Source organism: Cebus imitator, unplaced genomic scaffold (assembly GCF_001604975.1).
Source record: "Cebus imitator isolate Cc_AM_T3 unplaced genomic scaffold, Cebus_imitator-1.0 Scaffold77, whole genome shotgun sequence".
Lineage (NCBI taxonomy): Eukaryota > Metazoa > Chordata > Mammalia > Primates > Cebidae > Cebus > Cebus imitator.
This window is the reverse complement of record NW_016107392.1, coordinates 7,477,353-7,500,094: the sequence shown is the minus strand read 5'-3', so window position 1 is coordinate 7,500,094 and position 22,742 is coordinate 7,477,353. Positions and strand designations below refer to the sequence as shown.

The 22,742-nt window shown below is 39.0% G+C and overlaps 1 protein-coding gene across 2 annotated transcripts in view; it reads left to right on the top strand.

Annotated features, from left to right (window-relative positions):
* The first annotated feature begins 8,635 nt into the window (after positions 1-8,635).
* The window catches only part of LOC108307273 (sodium/calcium exchanger 1), a 63,728-nt gene continuing 49,621 nt past the window's right edge, over positions 8,636-22,742 (top strand). Inside the window, exons 1-4 of one of the 2 annotated variants that reach the window (XM_017532608.2) lie at positions 8,636-8,771; positions 11,965-11,985; positions 12,655-12,672; positions 17,090-17,158. In XM_017532608.2, the coding sequence (XP_017388097.1) occupies positions 8,756-8,771; positions 11,965-11,985; positions 12,655-12,672; positions 17,090-17,158 (124 nt within the window). In that variant the 5' untranslated portion in view covers positions 8,636-8,755. Of the gene's footprint in view, positions 8,772-11,964; positions 11,986-12,654; positions 12,673-12,781; positions 12,797-17,089; positions 17,159-22,742 lie in introns of both variants that reach the window. The other variant, XM_017532600.2, reaches the window with a different exon arrangement.

Below are 22,742 nucleotides of genomic sequence, written 5' to 3'. Positions count from 1 at the left end.
AGACAATTTCTCTGCTCAGTGAAAATTAAAGTTGATCAAGCATCGAGGACCATGTTGAAATATGTCAAAATGGATGTGAATTTATTTTTTATTGTTTAAAATATTGACATTGTGCAATTCTTGGCATTGATTATAACATCGATGTTCAGAAAGATGCCAGAAGTGACCCAGATACCTTAGCTAGAAAGTGAGAGAGCCAAGTTACAAACCTGGGTAGTGTGAGTTATGGATTAATTCCCTCAACATTTCAAGAAAGGAAACAATAGATTTAATTCATGATTTAGTCCTTTTTCTATGACTATCCTAGCATGGGATATTGAGGAAATCTCCAAATGAAACGCTGCCCAAAATATCTCACCAGTAATCTAAAAATGATGTAAAAATATTAGTAGAAATTATATGAATAGCAACCTGTCCTTATTCCATTTGAGATGTTTACTAGAGGGAGAAGTTGATTTGGGTCACTTACAGAAAATGATAATATGTACACAGATCTTCTCTAACTGCTCCTTCCTTTCCCTAACCCAAAACCACTCAGCAGCTCACCCATTAATTTTTGAAAGAAAAAAGACTTTAAAATGCACCAGCAATTTAAACTACGTGATACAAAGACAACCCATGGCAGGCTTATGATCTTTTGTAGGTAGAAATAAATAAATGCCAACAAAAATATACTAGAGAATGCCCAAGGTGATATGAACAGAGCTATTGACTTTGCAAGGGCAGCAGGCATCCCTATGATTATAGTCCTTTCCTTTGCTTTTACAATAAACACGATGAAAGAAATGCTGCTTCTGACATTTTCATACTACCTCATATTTTGGGGAAAAGAAAGGAGCCAAGGAAGCCAGCCTGAGGTAACAGCCACCAGAACTGCTTAGTGTCTCAGAGTACAATATCAGTAGTCCTTGATCCTGGAGGGGGCAACCAGCATTCTGTGCAAAATCCTGAGGAAAGGAGTGAAGTACAGACAGACACAGCAGTGGTGCTTGGCTTTGATGTCAATGGTTTCACTGTCTCATGGCATGCAGGATCAGTTTTCTATTTGGCTGTATCAGCAAAATTTGAAACTCCCTACTGAAAACTCCAAGCCGTCTGACAAACCTTTTCTCACCCAAGGAAACAGCCTTTTCTAAAGACTAGAATTTAGCCTAAAGATTATTTTTTTAAATACTAGCTCTATTAAGACGTACTTTACATACCATAAGATTCAACCATTTAAAACATACAACTCATTGGGTTTTTGTATGTTCTCAGAAGTATGCAACAATCACTACAATCAATTTTAGAGATTTTCTTTATTCCAAAATGAGATCCCATACCCATTAACAGTCGCCAACTCCCTCCACCCTGACCGGCTTTTTATCTCCAAGTCCTCAGCTCTAGGCAATCACTAATCTGCTTTCTGTCTCTGGATTTGCCTATTCTGGACTTTTCATATCAATGGAATCACACAACATGTGGTCTTTTGTGTCCGGCTTCTTTCACTTAGAATGATATTTTCAAGGGTCATCCATGTTGTAGCATGTAGCGGAACATCATTTCTTTTTATTGCTAAATAATATTCCCCTGCGTGGGTACACCACATATTATTTATCCACTTATCATTTGATGAATGTAAGTTGTTTCCACTTTTTGGCTATTATAAACAATGCTGCTATAAACATTCATGTACAAGGTTTTGTGTGAACACATGCTTTTGAGTCTCTTTGGCATGTAATGGAATTGCCGGTTCACGTGGTAATTCTATTTTTAAACTTTTGAGGGTTTCTCCCAAGTGGCTGCATTATTTTACATGCCTACTAGCAGTGTACTCGGGTTCAGTTTCTCTATATTGTCACCAACGCTTGTTATTGTCTTTTATATTGTTGTCATCCTAGTGGGTGTGACATGGTATCTCCTGGTTGCTGTGATTTGCATTTCCCTGATAGCTAATGATGAGCATGTTTTTATGTACTTTTCGGCCATTTGTTCATGTTCTGTGGAGAAATACCCATTCAGATCCTTTGCCTATTTTTCTTTCTTGTTGTTGTTGTTGTTAGTTTGTCTTTTTAAGCCATAGGAAGAGTTTATCCTGAAGCTTTCAACATCAGGTGTACTGTGGATCAAATTTTAAACTCACTCTGGTTAGAGAAGTTGCCAGATTCCTGTGTGGGCAGTCTTGGGGCAAGTGTTTCTGGAGTCTGGGAGTGTGATGGCTTACATGTGGGAAAGTTCCAGTTCCTGACGTGGTCTTTCACTGGCATGGTTCAGAGGCTCTGTGGCAGGGACATGAGGCATTACTGTCTTCTGTGGGAGTTGAAATGCTTAGTTTGTCTACTCTCCAGATATAATCACTGTTGTGTAAAAACATATCACCAGAGCTCCCATCACTTTGTTGAGAAGGAAATTGCTCTGCGTGAGTGTAAACTCTGATGCCTGAATACTAAAGGTGTTTTCTCACCTATGCTATTAAGGTTGCCTGCAGAGACTATCATTTCCTGAGAAGGGAAAACAACTTTAACTACATTTTATAATCCAGAAAATAACAGGAGTAAAAGACAAAATCATTATTTTCTCGTGTTTCTACCTACCTTGCTAATTAGATCTAAAATTTAGTTTTGACTATGACTATCTCAAAATTCTATATATCCTTTTTATTATTTAATGTATTATTTTTAAGGAAGCCCTGGCTGCATATTAGAATCACCTAAAAACCTTTTAATTTTTTAAAATTTTTATTGATTGAGACAGTGTCTCACTCTGTCTCACAGGCTGGAATGCACTGGCATGATCACATCTTACTGCAGCTTCAACTTCCTGGGCTCAAGCAGTCCTCCCACCTCAGCCTCCCATGTAGCTGGGATGCAGGCAAGTAACACAACGCCCAGTTGTTTTGTTGTGTGTGTTGTTTTTTGGACTTTTCATAGAAACAGGATCTCACTTTGTTGCCCAGGCTGGTCTAAAACTCCAGGACTCAAGCTGTCCTCCTGCCTCAATTTCTCAAAGTGCTGGGATTATAGGCATGAGCCACTGCGCTTAGCCAAAAACTTTTTAAATCTATGTGCATGCTGGGGTCCCACAAGCAGAATTTGATTTAACTGATCTGGAGTGGGTTTAGGCATTTATAGTTTGCAAAATCCCACAGGTGATTCTAATATGCAGCCGGGTCCAAAACACAAGCCCAACTATTACCAGCCTCTTGGTTTATCATCCAACTTAATAACGAGAACCCATGGTCCACTCTAGATTGGTGCCTCTCAGACATCAACATGCATAAGAGTCATCTGGGGATCTTGTTAAAATGCAGATTCTGATTCTGTGGGCCTAGATGGAGCCTCTGATTCTGCAATTCTTTTTTTTTTTGAGACAGAGTTTTGCTCTTGTTGCCCAGGCTGGAATGCAATGGCGCAATCTTGGCTCACCGCAACCTCTGCCTCCTGGGTTCAAGCAATTCTCCTGACTCAGCCTCCCGAGTAGCTGGGATTACAAGCATGTACCACCACACCCGGCTACTTTATTTTTAGTAGAGACAGGGTTTCACCATGTTGGTCAGGTTGATCTGGAACTCCTAACCTCAGGTGATCCACCCGCCTCGGCCTCCCAAAGTGCTGGGATTACAGGTATGAGCCACCAGGCCCAGTCTTGATTCTGTAATTCTAACAAGCCACCCACTTTAGATAAGGCTGATGCTGGGACTCCTGGTTGAATTCAGAGTTCTCAGAGTTTTGAGCCATTGCATGCTCATGGCTCTTTTTAATTAAACCTTTATCTCCTCCATGATTTAACTTTTAAAGCAGCCATCATGGAATATAGCATGTGCTGCAGTCCTTTTCAAAACAGCATTGAAATTCTATCATTGTTCTTACAGTCAACCTTTGTTAAGGTAAAGCTGAAACAATAAACCTCAATATTAAGTAATGATCTAGATCCTTTAAAGTGACCATAAAAATACTGCACTGGTGATTGAATAAGGGACCTGGTGGTTGATTTTGAGTCATGTAATTGAAAGGTTTCTGTTCTTAAAGCCAGTCACAGGAGGCTCACTTTGTGACCTTGGAAGTGACGAACTTCTCTGAGAGTCTTTGTTTTTCCTGCCAATCACAGGTAGTAGGAATTACTTCTAGGGCTCTTATGAAGATCTATGAATTAAGAAATGCAAAGTGCCTATCATTCCACTGGCCTCTGAGTATGTCTAAGGAGAGGATAAATCTTAAAAGACAAAAAGCAATTGTAAGCATCTAAATATGTGAAATCCTCACTAAAGTCTTCCGTGTGAGGATCTAACACAGAGCAGTCTCTTCCCTTCAATCCTCCAGCTCATCCTTTTCTCATCTTCTCCTGACATCAAGGGCCGCATTAGAGAAAGGAAGCTGCAGAGGGACAAATTGAGGCTTAAGTTGAAAAAGAGACTGTGGAACCACTTTGGCTTAACAATGAGAGACTAAAATATATTTTGAAGAGACTTTCTTTTTCAACCCTTATTAATAAAGACACATCTTTCTTTCTTTTCTGACTGTCTGCCTGAGTCAAAACCAGATATAAGAACTCCTTGGTAGTCTGTTTGAAGGTGTTCGGGTCCTTTGAGACATATGAGATAAGAGAGACTGGGGAGTAAAGTATAGATGTTGGTTTGGTATCATCAAATAAAAGCTACTGCAAACTTCAAAAGGAATCATCTTTTTCCACTAAATAAATTGATCTTTCTTAACTGAATACTTTTTCTTTTCTTTTTTTAGAAATGGAACCAAAATATACTTCCATAAAAATTTTGGCCATATTGAGAAATATTTTAATGCTATCGTAAGATTTGTAAGTGCTTTGCTAGTTTCCAGAAACTACAATTTTTATCGTATACTGCTCAAATTGAAAAGCTGTAAAAAAAAAGAAGTGACTTTTCCTGTCTTTGCAATAGTTGAAAGTTACACAATACCAGTTTTTCTGTTTGTTCCTTATCAGTGCAATAATACCGCAAGAATTGTATTTGGATGAAGGCCTATGTCTTCCCAGCAGTTCCAGTCTTGTTTTTGCTAACCTGTCAATTTAAAGAAGTGGCAACAGCTATGTTTCCCATTAGTAAACAAAACAGAATAGCAAGAACGGATGTGTGTTCTCAGGGCACTGGAATCCTAGTGACAATGCAAAAGTCCCGTGAACACGGGATTGGTGTCGCTGTGGGGCCGACTGGAGGGCATTCAACGTCCCATCAGTCCTTGAGATTCTTTCTACTGCAGAACTGTGAGGAACAGAAGCATGCTTCTGCTGATTATCAAGCCAGAATAACTGGATCTTCAGCAAACCAACCCATCTCACATACTATCCCCTGTGAAGGAAGAAGTGGGGGTACTATCTTTCATGCACTAGACTCTGGAAAGTGAGAAGGAGACATCCCAAGGATGTGTTCCTTTAAAAATTACATTGGCTTGCTCCACCTTTGCTACCTTTGCTAAGGGGAGAAATTGTTCTGTTCTGAAGTGAAAGGTGAACATTACCAAAGCCTTGTGAATTTTGCTTCGGTTGATTTAAAGGGCCAATTCATAAGGACTGACTTCATCCTGCCACTTTAGATCCACTGAAATGTCCTTTAATAATCAACTTTCATATTAATAGCTTTACTGTGCAGGAGGAATCAAATCAATATATAATATAGTGGCTCCTCCTGTCAGGGGCATTATTGGTTCTATTACTAACGATTTTGAAATGATATGCCATTATGCAAATTCCATTTGTTTTAGATGTCTTTGCCAGGGACCTACAAAAGTACTTTTTCCTTTTTTTTCATCTTTGATTTTCCAGTATCATAGTTACCAAGTACTTCAAAATTTCCTAAGAATTGTGATCCGATGAATAGAGATATACTAGTGATAAATCATAAATGCTTATTTTATATGCAAACAAATTGTGTGGAGCTGTATAACTAGATTTCTCATACTCATCAGCTATTCAAAGTATAGAAAATAGGTCAGGTGCGGTGGCTTACACTTGTAATCCCAGCACTTTGGGAGGCCAAGACTGGCAGATCGCCTGAGGTCAGGAGTCCCAGACCAGTCTGGCCAACATAGTGAAACCCTATCTCTACTAAAAATGCCAAAATTAGCTGGGCGTGGTGGCGGGCACCTGTAATCCCAGCTACTTGGGAGGCTGAGGCAGGAAAACTGCTTTAACCTGGGAGGCGGAGGTTGCAGTAGGCTGAGATCGCACCATTGCACTCTGGCCTGGGCCACAAGAGTGAAATTCTGTCTCAAAAAAAAAAAAAAAAATCCACTAGAGGATTTAAATACTTATGATATTCACCAAGGATTAGAAACTGTATGTTGTTCAGTGATTTATTTATTTGTGAATAAGTTGCATTGTGAACATGAAATGGGTACCTTTTATACACATTTGCCCTATTAGCAAGGCCACTTCTACTAACCCCACTGTGCTTTATTTCTATAATCTAATAAAATAAGTGATGAGATGCAGAGTGGCTTGCAAATACAAAACGGAGCAATGTAACGTCAGATGTTTTTAAGTAATGTTAACGTGAATATTGCAACTTGACTCACAGTGAGGGGTTTCAGTTTGATGTACCATACAATGAAGCATCTTGATAATGGACATCGGACCATCAAGTCTGGAGTACAGTAGCATGGCCCTTTCATTGTCCAGCAGCACTTTCCTACCCTTGGTCTCACCATGCTGTTTTTGTAGAAATGTACAACTAACGTTTACGATTGCAAGACTGTGAGATGGAAATGAATAACCAAAATTCATAAGTTTTGTTGACAAAGAGGAGAGACATTTGGCAGTTTTGTGTAGGGTAAATTTGATCTAATTTACAACATCAAATTCAGTTCTAATGAACAAATAATCATCGCTCCTTACTTCCATCCTCTTGTTCTTTCTCTAATATTTTATATTTTTTGGATATTAGGCAACAATGAAATACTCTAGTGCAGTCACCACAGGCTATTTTTTATACTAAATGGATTCTAAACAATAGTTCTAAAAGGAAGGAGCTGTTCACAGTATACATGTAACTGGACATTATCATGCTGTTGGTAGTTTTATAAATATCTAACTACTCTTTAAAAAATGATTGTGGCTTTAGTCACTTATAGCTGTTCATCCAGGGTTCATATTTCAGTATTTGAGGACAGAGCTGAGATAGAAAAGGCAGTCTCATGACCTGCAGCTTCTCAGGAGTGAGAAATTGGAATGTGAGTATCATTCAGGGATGTTCTTTAGCTGAGAAACAGAGAGTATGTTACTGGGTTTCAGGGGACCAGAACCAATCATTTGGTCTCAGTTCTACAATGCTGAGCCAAAAAGCAAGACTTACACATATGGCATTAGGGGCTGGGAAATTCAGAGAATTAAAAGTATCTTCTACCTATGACTCCTTCATATTAGGAAAGAAGACTGATATTCTTTGGCATGCATAGATCTAATGAAACTTGATGGCTTGGATAAATACAATGAAACAAGATTATAAACCAAATTCCTTTCAGAAGGCCTAAAAATCTCCACCAAAATTAAAGAATGTCCATGCTGTTAAAACTCTGTGTCTACAAACACTCATTGTTTCAAAAACATTGATCAAATTGTTCTTCGCCAATGTTATTGGAAACATTGTTCAAGACAAATCAGTGTTTAAGAGCCTTCTAATAAGTTGTAGTATATGAAGTGTTTAAGTCCTTATTAATTAAAAGGTAACATTAGATTGGTTTATTTTCATGGTCATCAAGAATGCTTAGGGAAAGTTGGGATTTGCAAAATATTTGCATTTGTCCTACCGGTCCGTCAGTCACTCATAGCCATAGGACCATAGGGCAAGAACTGCTAAAGGTTGGATTACAGGAAGAATTCTCATCAAAACACCTCGGTGTATTGGCGATGTTTGAAAGTAGTGTAAATGCCGTGTTTCGTAGAAAGTTAAAACTCAACTTTGGGAGAAAAAAAAATAACTACATCATCATGACTCCCACCTGCTGCCACCCCACTTTCAAAACCACTGTTGTGAGGCCACAGCTTCCATCTTTAGAAAGACAAACAAAACATGAACGACTTCCTGCTGTGGTCTAGCTGGAGAAACTGACTAACCTGAATGAGAATTTGATCCTAAGACATTGGGTGGGGTGAGATAATTTGACTATATTTTCTTTGTGATGTTTTTATTCATTTATTTTAATAACAATTTATGATAAAATATTGTGTTTGGAACTATAATAAAGCACAATGAAGGAAAAAAATGACCTGTAAGCCTATTGCTGAGAGATAACCTTTATTAATATTTTGATGGGTTTTTTTTACTTGTTCTAAAGGAGTGAACTCCAGGGCACAGCTTAGACAATCAATGGTTGAGGCATTTACTAAATTAATAATTTTTCGTTTCTTATAATTATGATCTGTGTTTTTCCGCTTTTCCTTCTTATGATGATGACAGACCTATTAGTACTTAACGCTGTGTTTTACCTAAAATAATTCTGTGGCCCTGGGCAGGGGAGCTGTGCACTGGGTGACCTCTCCGATCTTTCACACCTATCTGATACCCATTCTTGAAGAAAAAACTCACAGTACAGAAGTTTCTCGATTACTGTCAGTCTGAAAGTGCAACTGGTTAACCTTGCTTTCCTCTTCTCTATGTTCCTTCTCTTCTCTTTCCTCTTCCCCTTGTTCGTCAATTTCTATTCTCTGTTTCAGCAAAACAATATCAGTCAAGGTAATTGATGATGAGGAGTATGAGAAAAACAAGACCTTCTTCCTTGAGATTGGAGAGCCCCGCCTGGTGGAGATGAGTGAGAAGAAAGGTGGGGGAGCTGCTCCAGGGCTGAGCCCAACAGCTTCTGCTGGCCTGTGCCACCCCTGGATGCCTGCACTCTTCAGAACGTGACTTTCAGTGCACACATCCCTCCACCTATGTAACAGGGCACAGATCTCATGCTGAGCCACGGTGGGCGGGCCCGCGGCTACATCAGCCAGTGTTGGTTGCTCTGCACATTAACATCTGAGAGATTAATTTTCAGGGCAGTCAATCAAGCGTCCATTTCCGGGAAAGTTGCTGCAGACGCTATGCAATGCCAAAAAGGAAGGCAACTTTCTGATTTACCTTCCTAATTTGGGGTACTAAAATGAGCAAAGAAAACTTAATGGGTGCCAGCCGAGAGTACCAGGATGCCCTTTTACATACTTCAGGAGGTCCATGTGCTGCCGGTTCTCCCTCCATAACATCACAGTAACATTCAGCTTGGTGGACACCAAGAGCATGAGCGTGTGACTCCAACCATCTGTTTTGCCTTTGTCTTGTGTTCCCACAGGAAGATCATTACCATTAGAATATTTGACCGTGAGGAATATGAGAAAGAGTGCAGTTTCTCCCTTGTGCTTGAGGAACCAAAATGGATAAGAAGAGGAATGAAAGGTGTGAGAGTAAACAAAGACATACCGGCGAGAAATTGTGCTCTTCTCTCTCCGTGTCTCCCTACTCTCACACTTAACTCTCTCCTCTTCCTCGGCTTCCAAGTACTATACTTCATTGCCTTTGAATCTTTAGCAGTTTCATTTCCCTTCCCTAATTCACAAGTGCAACGGGCAATGCCCACTCTCTTCAGGAAAGGCCAACTAACCTTGATTGCAACCAGATTTAATAACACTGGAAGAGATTTCTGTAATTCAGAAATTACATAAAATAATGTGTTTAGTTTTCCACTACTCACGGTTTATTCTAAAATGTCACTTCAATTATTAAATCTCCCCTAAAATTTTAGTGATAAAGACTGCTTAATACCTTGTCAATCATACCTCAATAAAGCTGGAAAAAAGAAACTGCTTAATACCTGTTAGTATTAGTAAGTGACCCTAATGGCAACTAACAGGAAACTTCGGAATTCAGTAATTAGGCTTCTTTAGAGAACACTGTTTAAAAAATTTTAATAAGAACAAAGATCCTTAAAGAGTAGTGTTATCAATATTCTAGTGCTCATTTTTGCATATTTTTGTATCATCAAATATGACATTTAAAAGGCACCTCATATATGAAACCATAGTCATATCTCATATCAATTTTCTTTGGTCAGAAGAATAGGCCCCTTCAGTAAGATGTTAACCCTTGGTGAAGGCCTACCTAGCCTTATGATCCAAAATCTCTTGCTCCTTATTGAATTAATCAATTATTAACATATATAGTAAAAATAAAAAATAAGTGTCTTTTATAACTAGACGTTGCTGATTGTACTTACATTTTTAGAAACTATTTGAACAAACTAATTTTTCTTCCTTAGATACCTATTTTATTAATATATGGCCTATATTTCATAAGGAAGATAGCAATCTTCTATCAGCTTTACAGAGGATTTTTCATTCTGCATTGTTAATAGGGCTTCATATAATTATCCTCTAATCATGGCCATTTTAAAAGACATTCTGTTGATTTATTTGTTATGTAAATGAGCAGACCACATAGTAATAGCTCTTATTAATTGCATACAAACAATTGGTGAGAGCATTACGATATGATGAGATGGGCCACTTTGTAAGAAATTTATACTTTTACATGTAGAGGGAAAAATAAAACATACAGGACTTACTGCTATTTAGACATATAGGAAAATTTATCCCATGTTTTTGAGAATTCATTAGCCTCAGAGTTCATCAGGGAGAAGAACACATATGCCCCTGTGTTAATCAAGTTCAAGATGGCAACGGGAGCCTTCGGAGTGATGGGAAAAGGAGCACTCAAGATCCGTTTTAATGCAGCCTATTTAATATGCTCCATGGACAGAGGAAAAGGAGACCAGAAAATTGTGCAGATTCCTTACAAAGATGGTATCCAAAATGCCTCATTAATATGCAGGAAAACACACTTTTCTAAATGTATTTCTCCAAAGAACTCTCTTTTATCTCAAGGAGGAGCATCTTGGATTCTGCTCTTTCAATTGTCATTTTTGTAAAAAATGTCCTCACGTAACAGCAAATTAAAATTCCTTAATAACACTATCCAGTTTTGCACTCTCCAGGTGGATTCTTGTCATTATAAACAAATTACTGACTTTCTTTAGAAGTATCCTCTAATGCCATGATCATGAGAGAGAAAACTGGGTCCAAAAAGTAATTGCAACATTCCCATCTTCAACTCAGGAAATACTTTGATATATTTAGTGAGGTTCCTTTTACTAAAATAAAGTGCTACAGTGCATTCTGGGTTTAAAGCACATAACCTGAAAGACAAACTGTATAAATTATATCCCCCCCCGCCCCCGCCCCAATGCCCTGTCAGTTTCATGGGATTATATGTCCACTAGAAGAACTGTGGTTATCTAATAATGTGCAGAAGACACAGATAAGGACACAAACAGGTGTTAATTCTTGGAACTATTAGGCTTTAAGGATTTTAAAACATAAGCAATTCTTGGTGGACAAAATGTCATCCAGATACATTCCAAGACAGTGCTTTACCTTGGTCTAAACTCCCCCTCCAGGCAGGGAATGCTAAATGGAATTTCCCAGGATGTTTCACCTGTACTTATTGAATAAAAGAAGTAATGTCTGAGATCCTGGGTGATTTAAGACTTCCATTACATTGGATTGACCCAATCCCAGGCAATATTTAATGGGGAAGCTCACTTATATCAAGTTATAAATGAATTTCATACAGTGTTTCTACTGTATTTGGTAGACTAGATTTATATACTAGATATAGAGAATAGAAATGTCTTAATGTAAAGAAATTACATATAAGGTGAAATATACACACACACACACACACACACACATATATGTGTGTGTATATATATGTATGTGTTCAATCACACACATTTTCAGAAATTTCAGTTGGGATTGTTTATTCCCAATGGTGTATTTCTTTGGGGTGTATATATTTTTAGCAGTGGCTCCCTACCACTCTAAATCAGATCTGCCTGGATTTCTTTCTGCTGATATTCCTCTTACTTTCATTATTCATCTGGTCTCTTATTCTGTGTTTGTCTTTGTCTGTTTCCTTCACAGCCCTGTTATTGAATGAGCTTGGTAAGCATTTCATTTCTTGCATTTCCTTTCCATTTTTCTAGATGATTTTCCATTTCTGTCAGGTGATATAGTAGCTCTCTGACTTTTATTTCTCTTGATTTGCTAGCAAGATTGTTGTTCAGGGCCATTGACCTCATTTTGTCAAGGTCAAATAGTTTATATTGCATTTTTAATTTAGTGCAACCTTCACTTTGGGAGGCCGAGGCGGGTGGATCACGAGGTCAAGAGATCGAGACCATCCTGGTCAACACGGTGAAACCCCGTCTCTACTAAAACTACAAAAAATTAGCTGGGCATGGTGGCGCGTGCCTGTAATCCCAGCTACTCAGGAGGCTGAGGCAGGAGAATTGCCTGAACCCAGGAGGCGGAGGTTGCGGTGAGCCGAGATTGCGCCATTGCACTCCAGCCTGGGTAACGAGCGAAACTCTGTCTCAAAAAAAAAAAAAAAAAAAAAAAAATCAGTGATTTCTTAGGTATGCAAAAGAATTAAATTGGGCATTAAATTCCATAATCTTGAAAGAATGATTAGTGATTCAGTCATGAGTGTTTTCCTATTCTTAATTATAATTTGGCAAATACCTTGGGTGGGTTGTCGGACAGTCTGATGTCACTGGTGTTTGTCATATAGAGTGTAAGTGAAATTATAACACTTTTTTTTTTCTTTTTTAGGTGGCTTCACAATAACAGGTATGAATTTTATGAGCCTAATGCTATCTAATTTTATTTTTACTGTCTGTTCTTACCAGATGTTCTTGCATTAAAAAAAATTTCTCACTTTTATTTGCTTTTAATGAAGGAAAATACCTGTATGGTAAGACTATTTTTTAAATGTTCCTTATTTTCCCCCAAATACCCTTAACAATCAATCCAAACACACATCTTATGTAACCTACATTAATATTTAACTGTGGCACATGGTGTGCTCTTGCTGATTTTACGTTTTACAAATTAATAACATGTGTGTGTTATGTTTATAAGCAGCTCATACGGAGAAATTGTAATTGTTCATATTTTGACACTGGTCAATTTACGAATGTTCACATAGTGCCAAATAATGTACAGTGCCCTGATAGAGGCTCCAAAGAGCACTAGAATAAATAAGACATAAGTGCTAGCCTCAGGGAAGCACAGGGGCTGACATTCTAAGATAGATCCATGGTTCAAGCTCAGGATCCTAATAATACATAAATGACATGTTGAGAAAATACATAAAAATACATAATTTTTACACAAAAAAATTCATAAAGTATACAAATACATAATTTATAAGACATAATATAATACTATGTTGAGCACAGCCTTCCCCTCATCCTATCACACCAATCTGAGCATCTCTCTAGGGACTTAGGTTTTAGTATTAATAAAATGGTGACAAGCACTATATCTGCCACTTTAAGTATATTACAAAATACTCTATAAAAACTCAAAATGTCAATAAAAAAGTTTAAAACACTTAAATTTAGAATGGTACTCAGCCTGTGTTCACTGCATTATTTAACACAACTCTAAAGCTATATTCTTGTGTACAAAACAAAGATATTTCCTTACAGCCTTCTCTTTTGTCTCTAAGTATCTTCTCACCCTTTCAGAGTCATCTGTGCACATTTAGAGAGAGAGATAAATATTTAAACAGCAGGGCTGATTTGTCTGAAGCTGTAGGCTGAAGATGTCTTAAATGGCCTACATCCTATATCACTATGTGACATCTTCCAATATATTGTGAGATATCAATCAGAGATCTGAACAAAAATATTTAGAAGGAAATAGTCTTCAAATTTCTAATAGTGAAAATACCATGTCGGGAATTGGGATCAGCTTAATCCACTGTTAGTGTAAACTCATGAACAAGCAGTTCCAATGTGATTCTGTCCAAAGTAGAATTTTCTAAATATGTGCAGTTGCATGTGGGCAATTTCACATGGGCTTTTGCTCTCCACTGCTTCTCTCTAGACATGGCATTTACTGACAAAATGATTCATAGACTTTCGGAGACACAGAAGTTGAAAGGGATAAAAATGTTAAACAGGACAAGTCTTTGTATTGGACTTCTTAAATCTGATTCATCTGAAGCTCTTTCAGGTCAGATCGCCCCAATTCTGCACCACTAAAGGTTATTTCTTAAATCAACTGCAGGAATTTATACTTATTTTTTTAACACTTTTGTCTCTTTTTTCTCATTCCATCATTTTAACTGCTTGAAGACCCCTTGTAAATACTCTGTCACCCACGGATAAACTAGTTATCCCTGGGAGATTTGAAAATGTAGAAATTTGGCAAGCCAGTCTTTATGAATGAAGTAATAATGTTTTAAAGTCAACCATTATAGAAATAGTATTCTATCCAACAGCACCTTCCATCCTATAAAGCCTGATAAAGAGACCTTAACTAAGCCAGGTGCACTGGCTCATGCCTGTAATTCCAGCACTTTGGAAGGCCAAGGCAGGTGGATCGCAAGGTCAGGAGTTGGAGACCAGCATGACCAACATGGTGAAACCCTGTCTCTACTAAAAATACAAAAAATTAGCCAGTTTGGTGGTGCGTGCCTACAATCCCAGCTACTCAGGAGGCTGAGGCAGGAGAATCACTTGAACCTGGGAGGCGGAGGGTGCAGTGAACTGAAATCGTACCACTGCCCTCCAGCCTGGATGATAGAGCAAGACTCTGTTTCAAAAAAAAAAAAAAAAAAAAAAAAAAAACTTTATTAAAAAAAAAAAAAAAAAAAAAAAAAAAGACCTTAACTAAAAATCTGTGGCTACTAGGATGCTCTGTTAAAAATCACTGATGTGTTCAGATATCTGTTTTCTCTATTATTGAATATGTCAGGATTTTGTTTTAAGGCCCTTCTATGTCATTTGAGCCATACTCTGTTAGTATCTTGGTTAATGGGTTCCTAGTTTTCTTAGAACTTCCTCACATCAAATTCTGGTAATGTCCAACATTTCCTGTGTTGGCCATATCTGGCATCTAAGATGACAGAATCACCTCCTCCAGAGGTGTCTATCATTTCATGTAGTTAAGTTCTTTCTATGGCTGAAACTTTAATCTGAAATGGCAGTTTTTCTATTGCTATCACCTCTTCCCAAGACTTAAAAGTAATGCAGTCAGAACAAGAGACTGTCCCAGAACTCTGGGAATTTCTGCACTGGCCTGTCCATTCCTACTTTCCTAGAAACTCTCTCGCTTTACATGACCCTTCTTCTCCTAAATCAAACCAGAATGCCTAGGATCCACTCTCTACTGATGCCCCTGAGGACAGTTCTAAAACTTAGGTCTACAGCGAAAAGCAGCTTTAAGCCCTAAAGAACTTTTCTTTGAAGTCAGTTGGAGGCTTTGAAGTCCAGGCTTTGAGATGCAGAGGCAGTAAGAAGAATTAATCTAGCCCTGGGACTTTGCCTGCAGCTTTTACATGGACTTGTACAGCTGAATGTGAAAAATCTCAATTTGAAGCAGGATATATGGAAATTGAAAAAGTCATCTGATCCACAGCCTAATACCAGTATTTCAGAGATCTGATTCATGGTGGACATTAAGTGTTGCACGTGCTTTTGGAATCTGCAGACTTTACCTATTTTTTCCAGACCTTGCCTCAATGAAAGACCCTTGTTTGGGCCTATGATCTCATTCCCCTTTGACCTTCCAGTCGTATGACAAGATAACACTCCAAATATTATAGCTCATTAGAGTTTGTAAAGATTTCTTTTTCATTATATCACTTTATCACCAACCTTATGGTGTAAGACATTATCGTTCTCATGTATAGGGGAGGAACTGAAGGTTTAAAGAAATTAATGAGGACCTCCCCCACCCCAGCACTGTTCTGTTTCCTCCCCTCTAGCGTCTTTATTTCTACCTGCATCTTGAAATTATACACTGAACCCCTTTTCTACTTAAAACCCAGATCTATCTAATAAGTTCCATCATTATACATTCCAGTTAAACAAAAAATGAGAAGTACCCCAGAAGGGGGAAACTAGACCATATAAACATGAATAGTTTAATAAATTAAGTATTCTGGCTCAATATGGAGGGTATAATGTATGTTAGATCCCCAGAACTTCTAAGACATGCAATTATAGAGTTCTCTAATTAATTAAAATTTATATCAGTCAGTATAACTATTTAATATTACTCCTCCAATCATACTGTGCTCATCACATAATACACTTAATAAGACACGAGACTTTTTAAGGAAGCCAAACTGTGAAAATTCTGACAGTTTAAAATGTTTTCATCACCTCAGTATGCAGGCTGGAGGAACAAAGCCCCTTCAAATCCAGCTTCGCTTCAGAATTGAGAAGCCTGAGAGTCAGAGAGGAGAAAGACCTTGCCCAAGTTTAGCTGACAAGCATATGGCAGAGGTGGCACTGAATCCCGAATCTCATGATGCCCAAGTCAGTTACGGGTAGCTGTTGGTGGAGGCAAAAAGCAAGTGAATCTGGAAGTCTGCTGAACCAGGAGTTCAATAACAACCCTAGGCCTATGTTAACCCTAGGTTATCCAAACAGTTGCTGTGATGATGACCTACGTTTGCAAAACCTGCAGGTGCACATAACACTCTCCCCTTCACACTGCTCAGAAAATAAATGTACTAAGCATATCCCCAGATGTTGTGTTACTTGATCCTCAAACAAACCTGTAACATAGACAGAGCAGGTACTATTATCATCATTTTACATGGGGAGAAACTGGAGAAATGGCCTATTCAAGGCTATATCGTTGGCACGAACAGGCTTCACAACCACAACACCTGCTCCATGATGCTTCTGGAAGCGGTATCTTGAAGGACCTTGATACACCATTTAAGACACCTGTAAGAATCTGGCTGTACCCACTACCATGGGGCTTGTGGTTTGCTAACATAGCCTGGTTTGACTCATGAAATACTTCCCCATCTCTGAGCAGTGACCGACCTCCATCAGTAACCTCCACCAGAGCTCCCTTCTGTGACCTACCTAGGGGTGACCTATGACCACTTAATCCCCAAACTAACATTGCTTGTGATGTGTGCATCTGAGTGTGATGTTTAGCTTACTAATTCCACAAATCTCTGATACCAAATCAATGCAATCCATTCTGCTGATTTTTCTGCCTGTCCTTTTGCTAGGCCAACCTGTCTTCAGGAAGGTTCATGCTAGAGAACATCCGATTCCCTCTACTGTAATCACCATTGCAGGTACTCATTTCATCATGATCCTTGAAAACCACAGCCTCCAAGAGTTCTTTAATCTTTGAGACATTAGAGTTATGCATTTTAGCCGCTCTCCTCTTGCTCTAAAACATTGCTAAATACTGCTACAGCTTCTCTGGCAGCCAGTGGTATGGTGGATCACAGCGAAACACAACCACATCGGGGCAGAAAAAGAGCACTGAGGAGGGGGCAGCATCAGCCTACAGAGAAGAATGATCCCGTGGCCTCTCTCTCCTGAGTTTCAATATATTCCAGATTTCTTGCAAATATTTTTTTCTCACCATCAGTTTTTATCCCAAGTATAATGAAGTTTATTTATTTATTTACTTTGTGATGGGGATTCATCTCTGTCACTCAAGCTGGAGTGCAGTGGTGGAATCAATCACAGCTCTCTGCAGCCTCAACCTCCTGGGCTCAAGGGATCCTTGCACCTCAGCCTCCCGAGTAGGTAGGACTGTAGGCACACACCACCATGCCCAGCTACTTTTTGTATTTTTTGTAGAGACGGTGTCTCACCATGTGGCCCAGGCTGGTCTGGAATTCCTGGGCAAAAGCAATCTACCCACTTCTGCCTCCCAAAGTGCTAGGATTGCAGGAATGAGTGACCATGCCCAGCCATGCAGTTTTTTTTAAAGCTGAGCTGTATTTCTTCCCAGAGCCTGCCCTTGCTACCCTCAGGCAACATGATGTTACCAGAGATGCAAAGATGATAGTACATCTGTGGGGTTTCTCCATCGGGAAAATACAGGGTGACTGGAGGATTACACAGCTATCCCAGATCCATTATAGGTTTAGAGCCCAAATATCATCTCCTTACATGGAACCTCTGGATGATGACAGAGATATTTACTCTTTAATCATCACTATTGCCCACACTGGCCATGGCAGTAGAAATGCATACGCCTGACACAATAAGACTTTTCTTATCCTCATATCCCACATACCTGTTCAATAATCATGATACCCAGCCCTGACTACAGAGTTGATCCAAATATTCCTAATGGAAATAAAAGTATCAGTCTCCTTAGCCTCCAATCAAAGAGGCCAGCCACGTGCTAAAAAGTGCCAAGAGAGACCTCTGCTTTCTGACTTGTCAGCATAGCTCTGAGTGGAGGATCAAAATGAACTGGAGCAAACTGTCCCATCACTGGCCTTGTACATTTCTCCAAATTCGACATTGTACAGTTTTAAAATGTGACTGCATTAAAGATTACAACAGTGTCCCCTGAGGTAGAGATGTTGATAATGAGATAGACCTTATGGGTTGTGCTGTTTTCCCATTCCTGGCACTTCATCTCTTACACTGATACTGCTTCAAAATGCAGCTTGAACCAGAGAGCATTAGAAACAGCTTTCTGGCCGGAAGCAGTGGCTCATGCCTGTAATCCTAGCACTTTGGGAGGCTGAGGCAGATGGGTTACGAGGTCAGGAGATGGAGACCATCCTGGCCAACATGGTGAAACCCCATCTCTACTAAAAATACAAAAATTAGTCAGGCATGGTGGCAGGTACCTGTGATCCCAGTTACCTTGGAGGCTGAGGCAGGGGAATCGCTTGGACCCGGGAGACGGAGGTTGCAGTGAGCCCAGATTGTACCACTGAGACAGAACAAGACTCCATCTCAAAAAAAAAAAAAAAAAGAAAAAGAAAAAAACCCAACAACTTTCTCAAAATGCTGCTTCTCCCAGATGCCAGGTACCTATTAGCTTTTATTATTTGCTGTTGTTTGTAAAATCAATTACTCAGGAGAAGGGAGAACCTCCACTGGTGAATCTATCCCAGGACTGTTTTATGTCCTGTCAATATTGATTTTAACAGTGGCTGTTAATTATGCATTTGATCTTTAAGTTGTTTGGATTGGTTAAGACTATGATGTTGTATAATTTATTCCCAACTTCTCAATAAAATATGGTGAATTTTAAAGTGTGCATGTACACTCAGGAGGAGAAAGAGAATATATTTTCCGTCTGAGAAACAAAACTAAAACCACAGCATGTTATCTCGTTCTGCAGAAGTAAAGAAATGAAACTGACCTCAGCCATAGTGAAATGATCTGCTTTTGATCCAGTGCTCAAAGAGAAAAGAAAACAAACAAAATAGATGATTAAAATTTTAAAAGTGCTATCAAACCCTTTCCCTATTCAACAGAAAGTATCTAAAGAGAGAAGAGAGAACAGTTTTTTTAAAAAATAGACCCAGCTCTCATTTTTGCCAGTCAAAAATCTAAACCATAAATGTGAATTTATCACTATAACTGTAGAGCAGTAATGGAATCTATACAGCCGCCATTTCTCAGTTACATATAAATAAAAGTTTATGATACTTAAGTAAAAACCGCCCTGACCCTTCCATGACCCTGTACCACTGTACTTTGACTTCTCTCTGCCTGGAATGAACCTTCTCACTCCACCACCTCCTAGCCATCCTTACCATCACCTTCACCAGGCAATCTTCTGTATGTGCTTCAAGGCCAACTTCAAATAGCTCCTCTTTCCTGAGGCTTCCTTCCCTGACTCTCTCAGGCCAAGTGAGTTACTTCCCTCAACCCTGGTCCCCTAGTCCTTAGCACACCTAGAAGTTGTCCATCACATATTCCTCTCCCCGTTACGTCATAAAGTTCCTGGAAGGTAGAGCGGGGAGGGGAGGACTCCAGCTGTTCTGACATGGTATGGAGTACAGTGATATGCTTAATGAAAAAATGATCCCTTTTTATGGGCTGAACAACTAAAAGCCTTTCTTAACAGTGAGTTGGAGAGTCACACAGCAAATACTTACTGAGCACCTCCTATATTGCATATATTATAATAGGCGTCAGAGGACGCAAGGATGATTCAGAGTGCAATGAGACATACTGTTCTATTTCAGTGAGTTTATATGCTGGATATTTGTAGGTAAAGGTAACTAGAAATTTAAGAACAGTATATGAAAATGTCCATGCTTTATACACACAACAAATATTAAGGAATTAATGTAAGGTTGGAGTGGTAGTTCTTAAATCCCCTCAGTCAGCAACAGGGAGTTATTTCATGCCAGAAGAGGTGGGGTTTTGAAAGATAAGTAAGATTTAACCAAATGGAAATTGTGAAGCTTTTCCAGGTGAATACACAACAGGATAAAAGCGTGAAATTAAGAAATCCAAGTCCATTTGAAGCAAGAGTGTTGCAAATGACAGAAACAAGGTGCCTTACTATTTTTCAGGCTAATATGAAGCTAAGACAATATTCCCTTAATTTTTGTCATTCCCATACCTCCTTCACAATTTTTGTCATTCCCATACCTCCTTTACAATTTTTGCTTTTGTTGCATACCAAGTATGCTATTTGCTTGATGCAATGTTTTAAATGGCCTCGTGTTTAAACTTTACTAAGTTTTTTAAAGACAACTTTAAGAAAAACTAGTATCATTTGCCATAAATAGAAAGTAAAATTTAAAAATTTTCACAATGGAAAAAAGTTATTCAGTTCTAGCTGGCTAATGGCAAATGCTCTATCCCTGAGAACTATTTTGACTGTCTATCTTAAAAGGTACAAATCTAAATATTAGGACCTAGTTACAGACCTAACAGCACCAAATTAAGCATTTCTTCCTGATCAGAAAGACTGAAGAATTTTTGGAAAAGAAAGAACCTTTTCACTCACTGTATGTTTTGACTTCATTTACTTAATCCATGTGCAGTTTTTTAATACCATGATCAAAACCGATCCAATGATGTGAAATGCTGCATTTACCAATGCTACCACATCACTTTTCTTTTGTAATTTCTCTATTTTTTTCTATGTAGATTGCCTTAAGTCCCATTAAAAGCAACTTACCATTTATAAGTAAACCACAAAAAGAAGGCTATAGTAAATATTCTCTCCCAATGGCTTCACAGTTTAAACAGATGTCCAAGTTGTAGTATTCCTTCTGAGAAAACCGTTCTTGTTTTACGTTGTCTTCAGCTCATCCATGTTCAACTGAAGTTTCAAACAAAGATGCTAACAGAAACTACTGCTATGAAAACTACCAGTAACATTATCCTGGATACAAGGATCAGAAAGCAGTGGTAATCAAAATGATTAATATCAGTGATCGATAAATTGCACTTCATGTGTCTCAGCTAACTCTCTTGACTAGACACACATAATTTTGCTAGGACAAATCTTGGAGATTCCAACCAGAACCCTTTGCCTTCCGTTGTGTCATGACTTCCCAATTCTACTATAAAAAATATTACCACTTTTACAATTATAATTAATCTCCTTGACCCTCTCCTTTGCCTCTGCTAATATCCAGCAGCTTCTGGTCAGTCCAAAATCATTAATTTTTAGTCTTCATCTAATTTCTTAGGTGCCCTGCAATCTCTGAGGCTAGGAAAGCAGATTTTAAAATAGGCTTTTAGGAAGACACTATAAAATGTATACTAAAGAATTAATCAATATGCTACATTCTGCTTTTGCCTTTGTTGGTTTTGACGTTTGAAATATTAAATGCTGGCAGTGCCTCCAGCCCATTTGCTCCCTGCCCTCGCAGTGAGCAGCTAGCCTAGGAACCATTCCCTCCAACAGTTGCTAAAGCAACGATGGAGCCACCATAGCAGGGTCCCTCAGCAGAGGAAAGGCCATGGTTCTTTGGAATTAATGGGAGGTATGGACTTCTACCGAAGCTAATGTCTAAGTACACCAGGCAGGAAGCCAGGACCAAACATTCTTTTTATTGGATGCCTCGTCAGTCAACAGCCCCTTATTGGAGGCACTTTGTCCAGAAGTCCTAGAAGTGAGGCCATCAGGGCTCAGGTCTTTCCATGTCACTGATATTGTTTCATTGGAGACAATGTTCATTCTCCTTGACTCTGAGAAGTAGCTTGTCTTGTTTCAGCATTCTGGGCCTAAAGGATAAGGGTAATTACAGGACGGGTGTTTGTCCTTCTTATGTGCATGGCCTTTTCAGTCTGGGATTTATCCTAATGACCTTAACACAAAGACACCCAACTGTGAATTTCCCCTCATTAATGGGCTCTTGGATCCATTAACATTTTCTCAGCACCCACTATCCTTTCCTGGACTGTAAGCTACATGGTGGTTCTGGAAATAATCATGCTGACACAGCGAGTGAGTATTTTAACTCCCGAAAGGCCTCACCCTCGCCCTCCCTGTTTACTTTAAGACTAACATGGTCAAGGTTTTCCTAACACATTTTGGCTTTGCACCAGATAGAAGCAGCACTGGAGCCCAGGAATCTCATAGAAGCATGGAATGGATATTTTTCTGTTTAACTTGCAACAGGGTCTCTTGGCAAGAGAGAGACTAAAGTCAGAATTTCCTGTTCCCCATCTCTTTGGGCCTCAGGCATTTTCTATTGCCCCTAGAAAGTGGAGAGGAAGAGGCCAGACTCTGTCATCTCTCAGGGTCACTGTAGGAGTTTCAGTTGTGTTTCCCTTTGGACATGTGCTACAGAATGTATACAAACAGCCGGCTGAGCCAGTGTCACAGGGAACAGCTGGGTGAGTCCCCTAACATAGACAATGTAAAGGCAGAGTCTTTCTCAGTGACATGCCCCATATACTTTTCCTCAACCGTACTTTTGCATG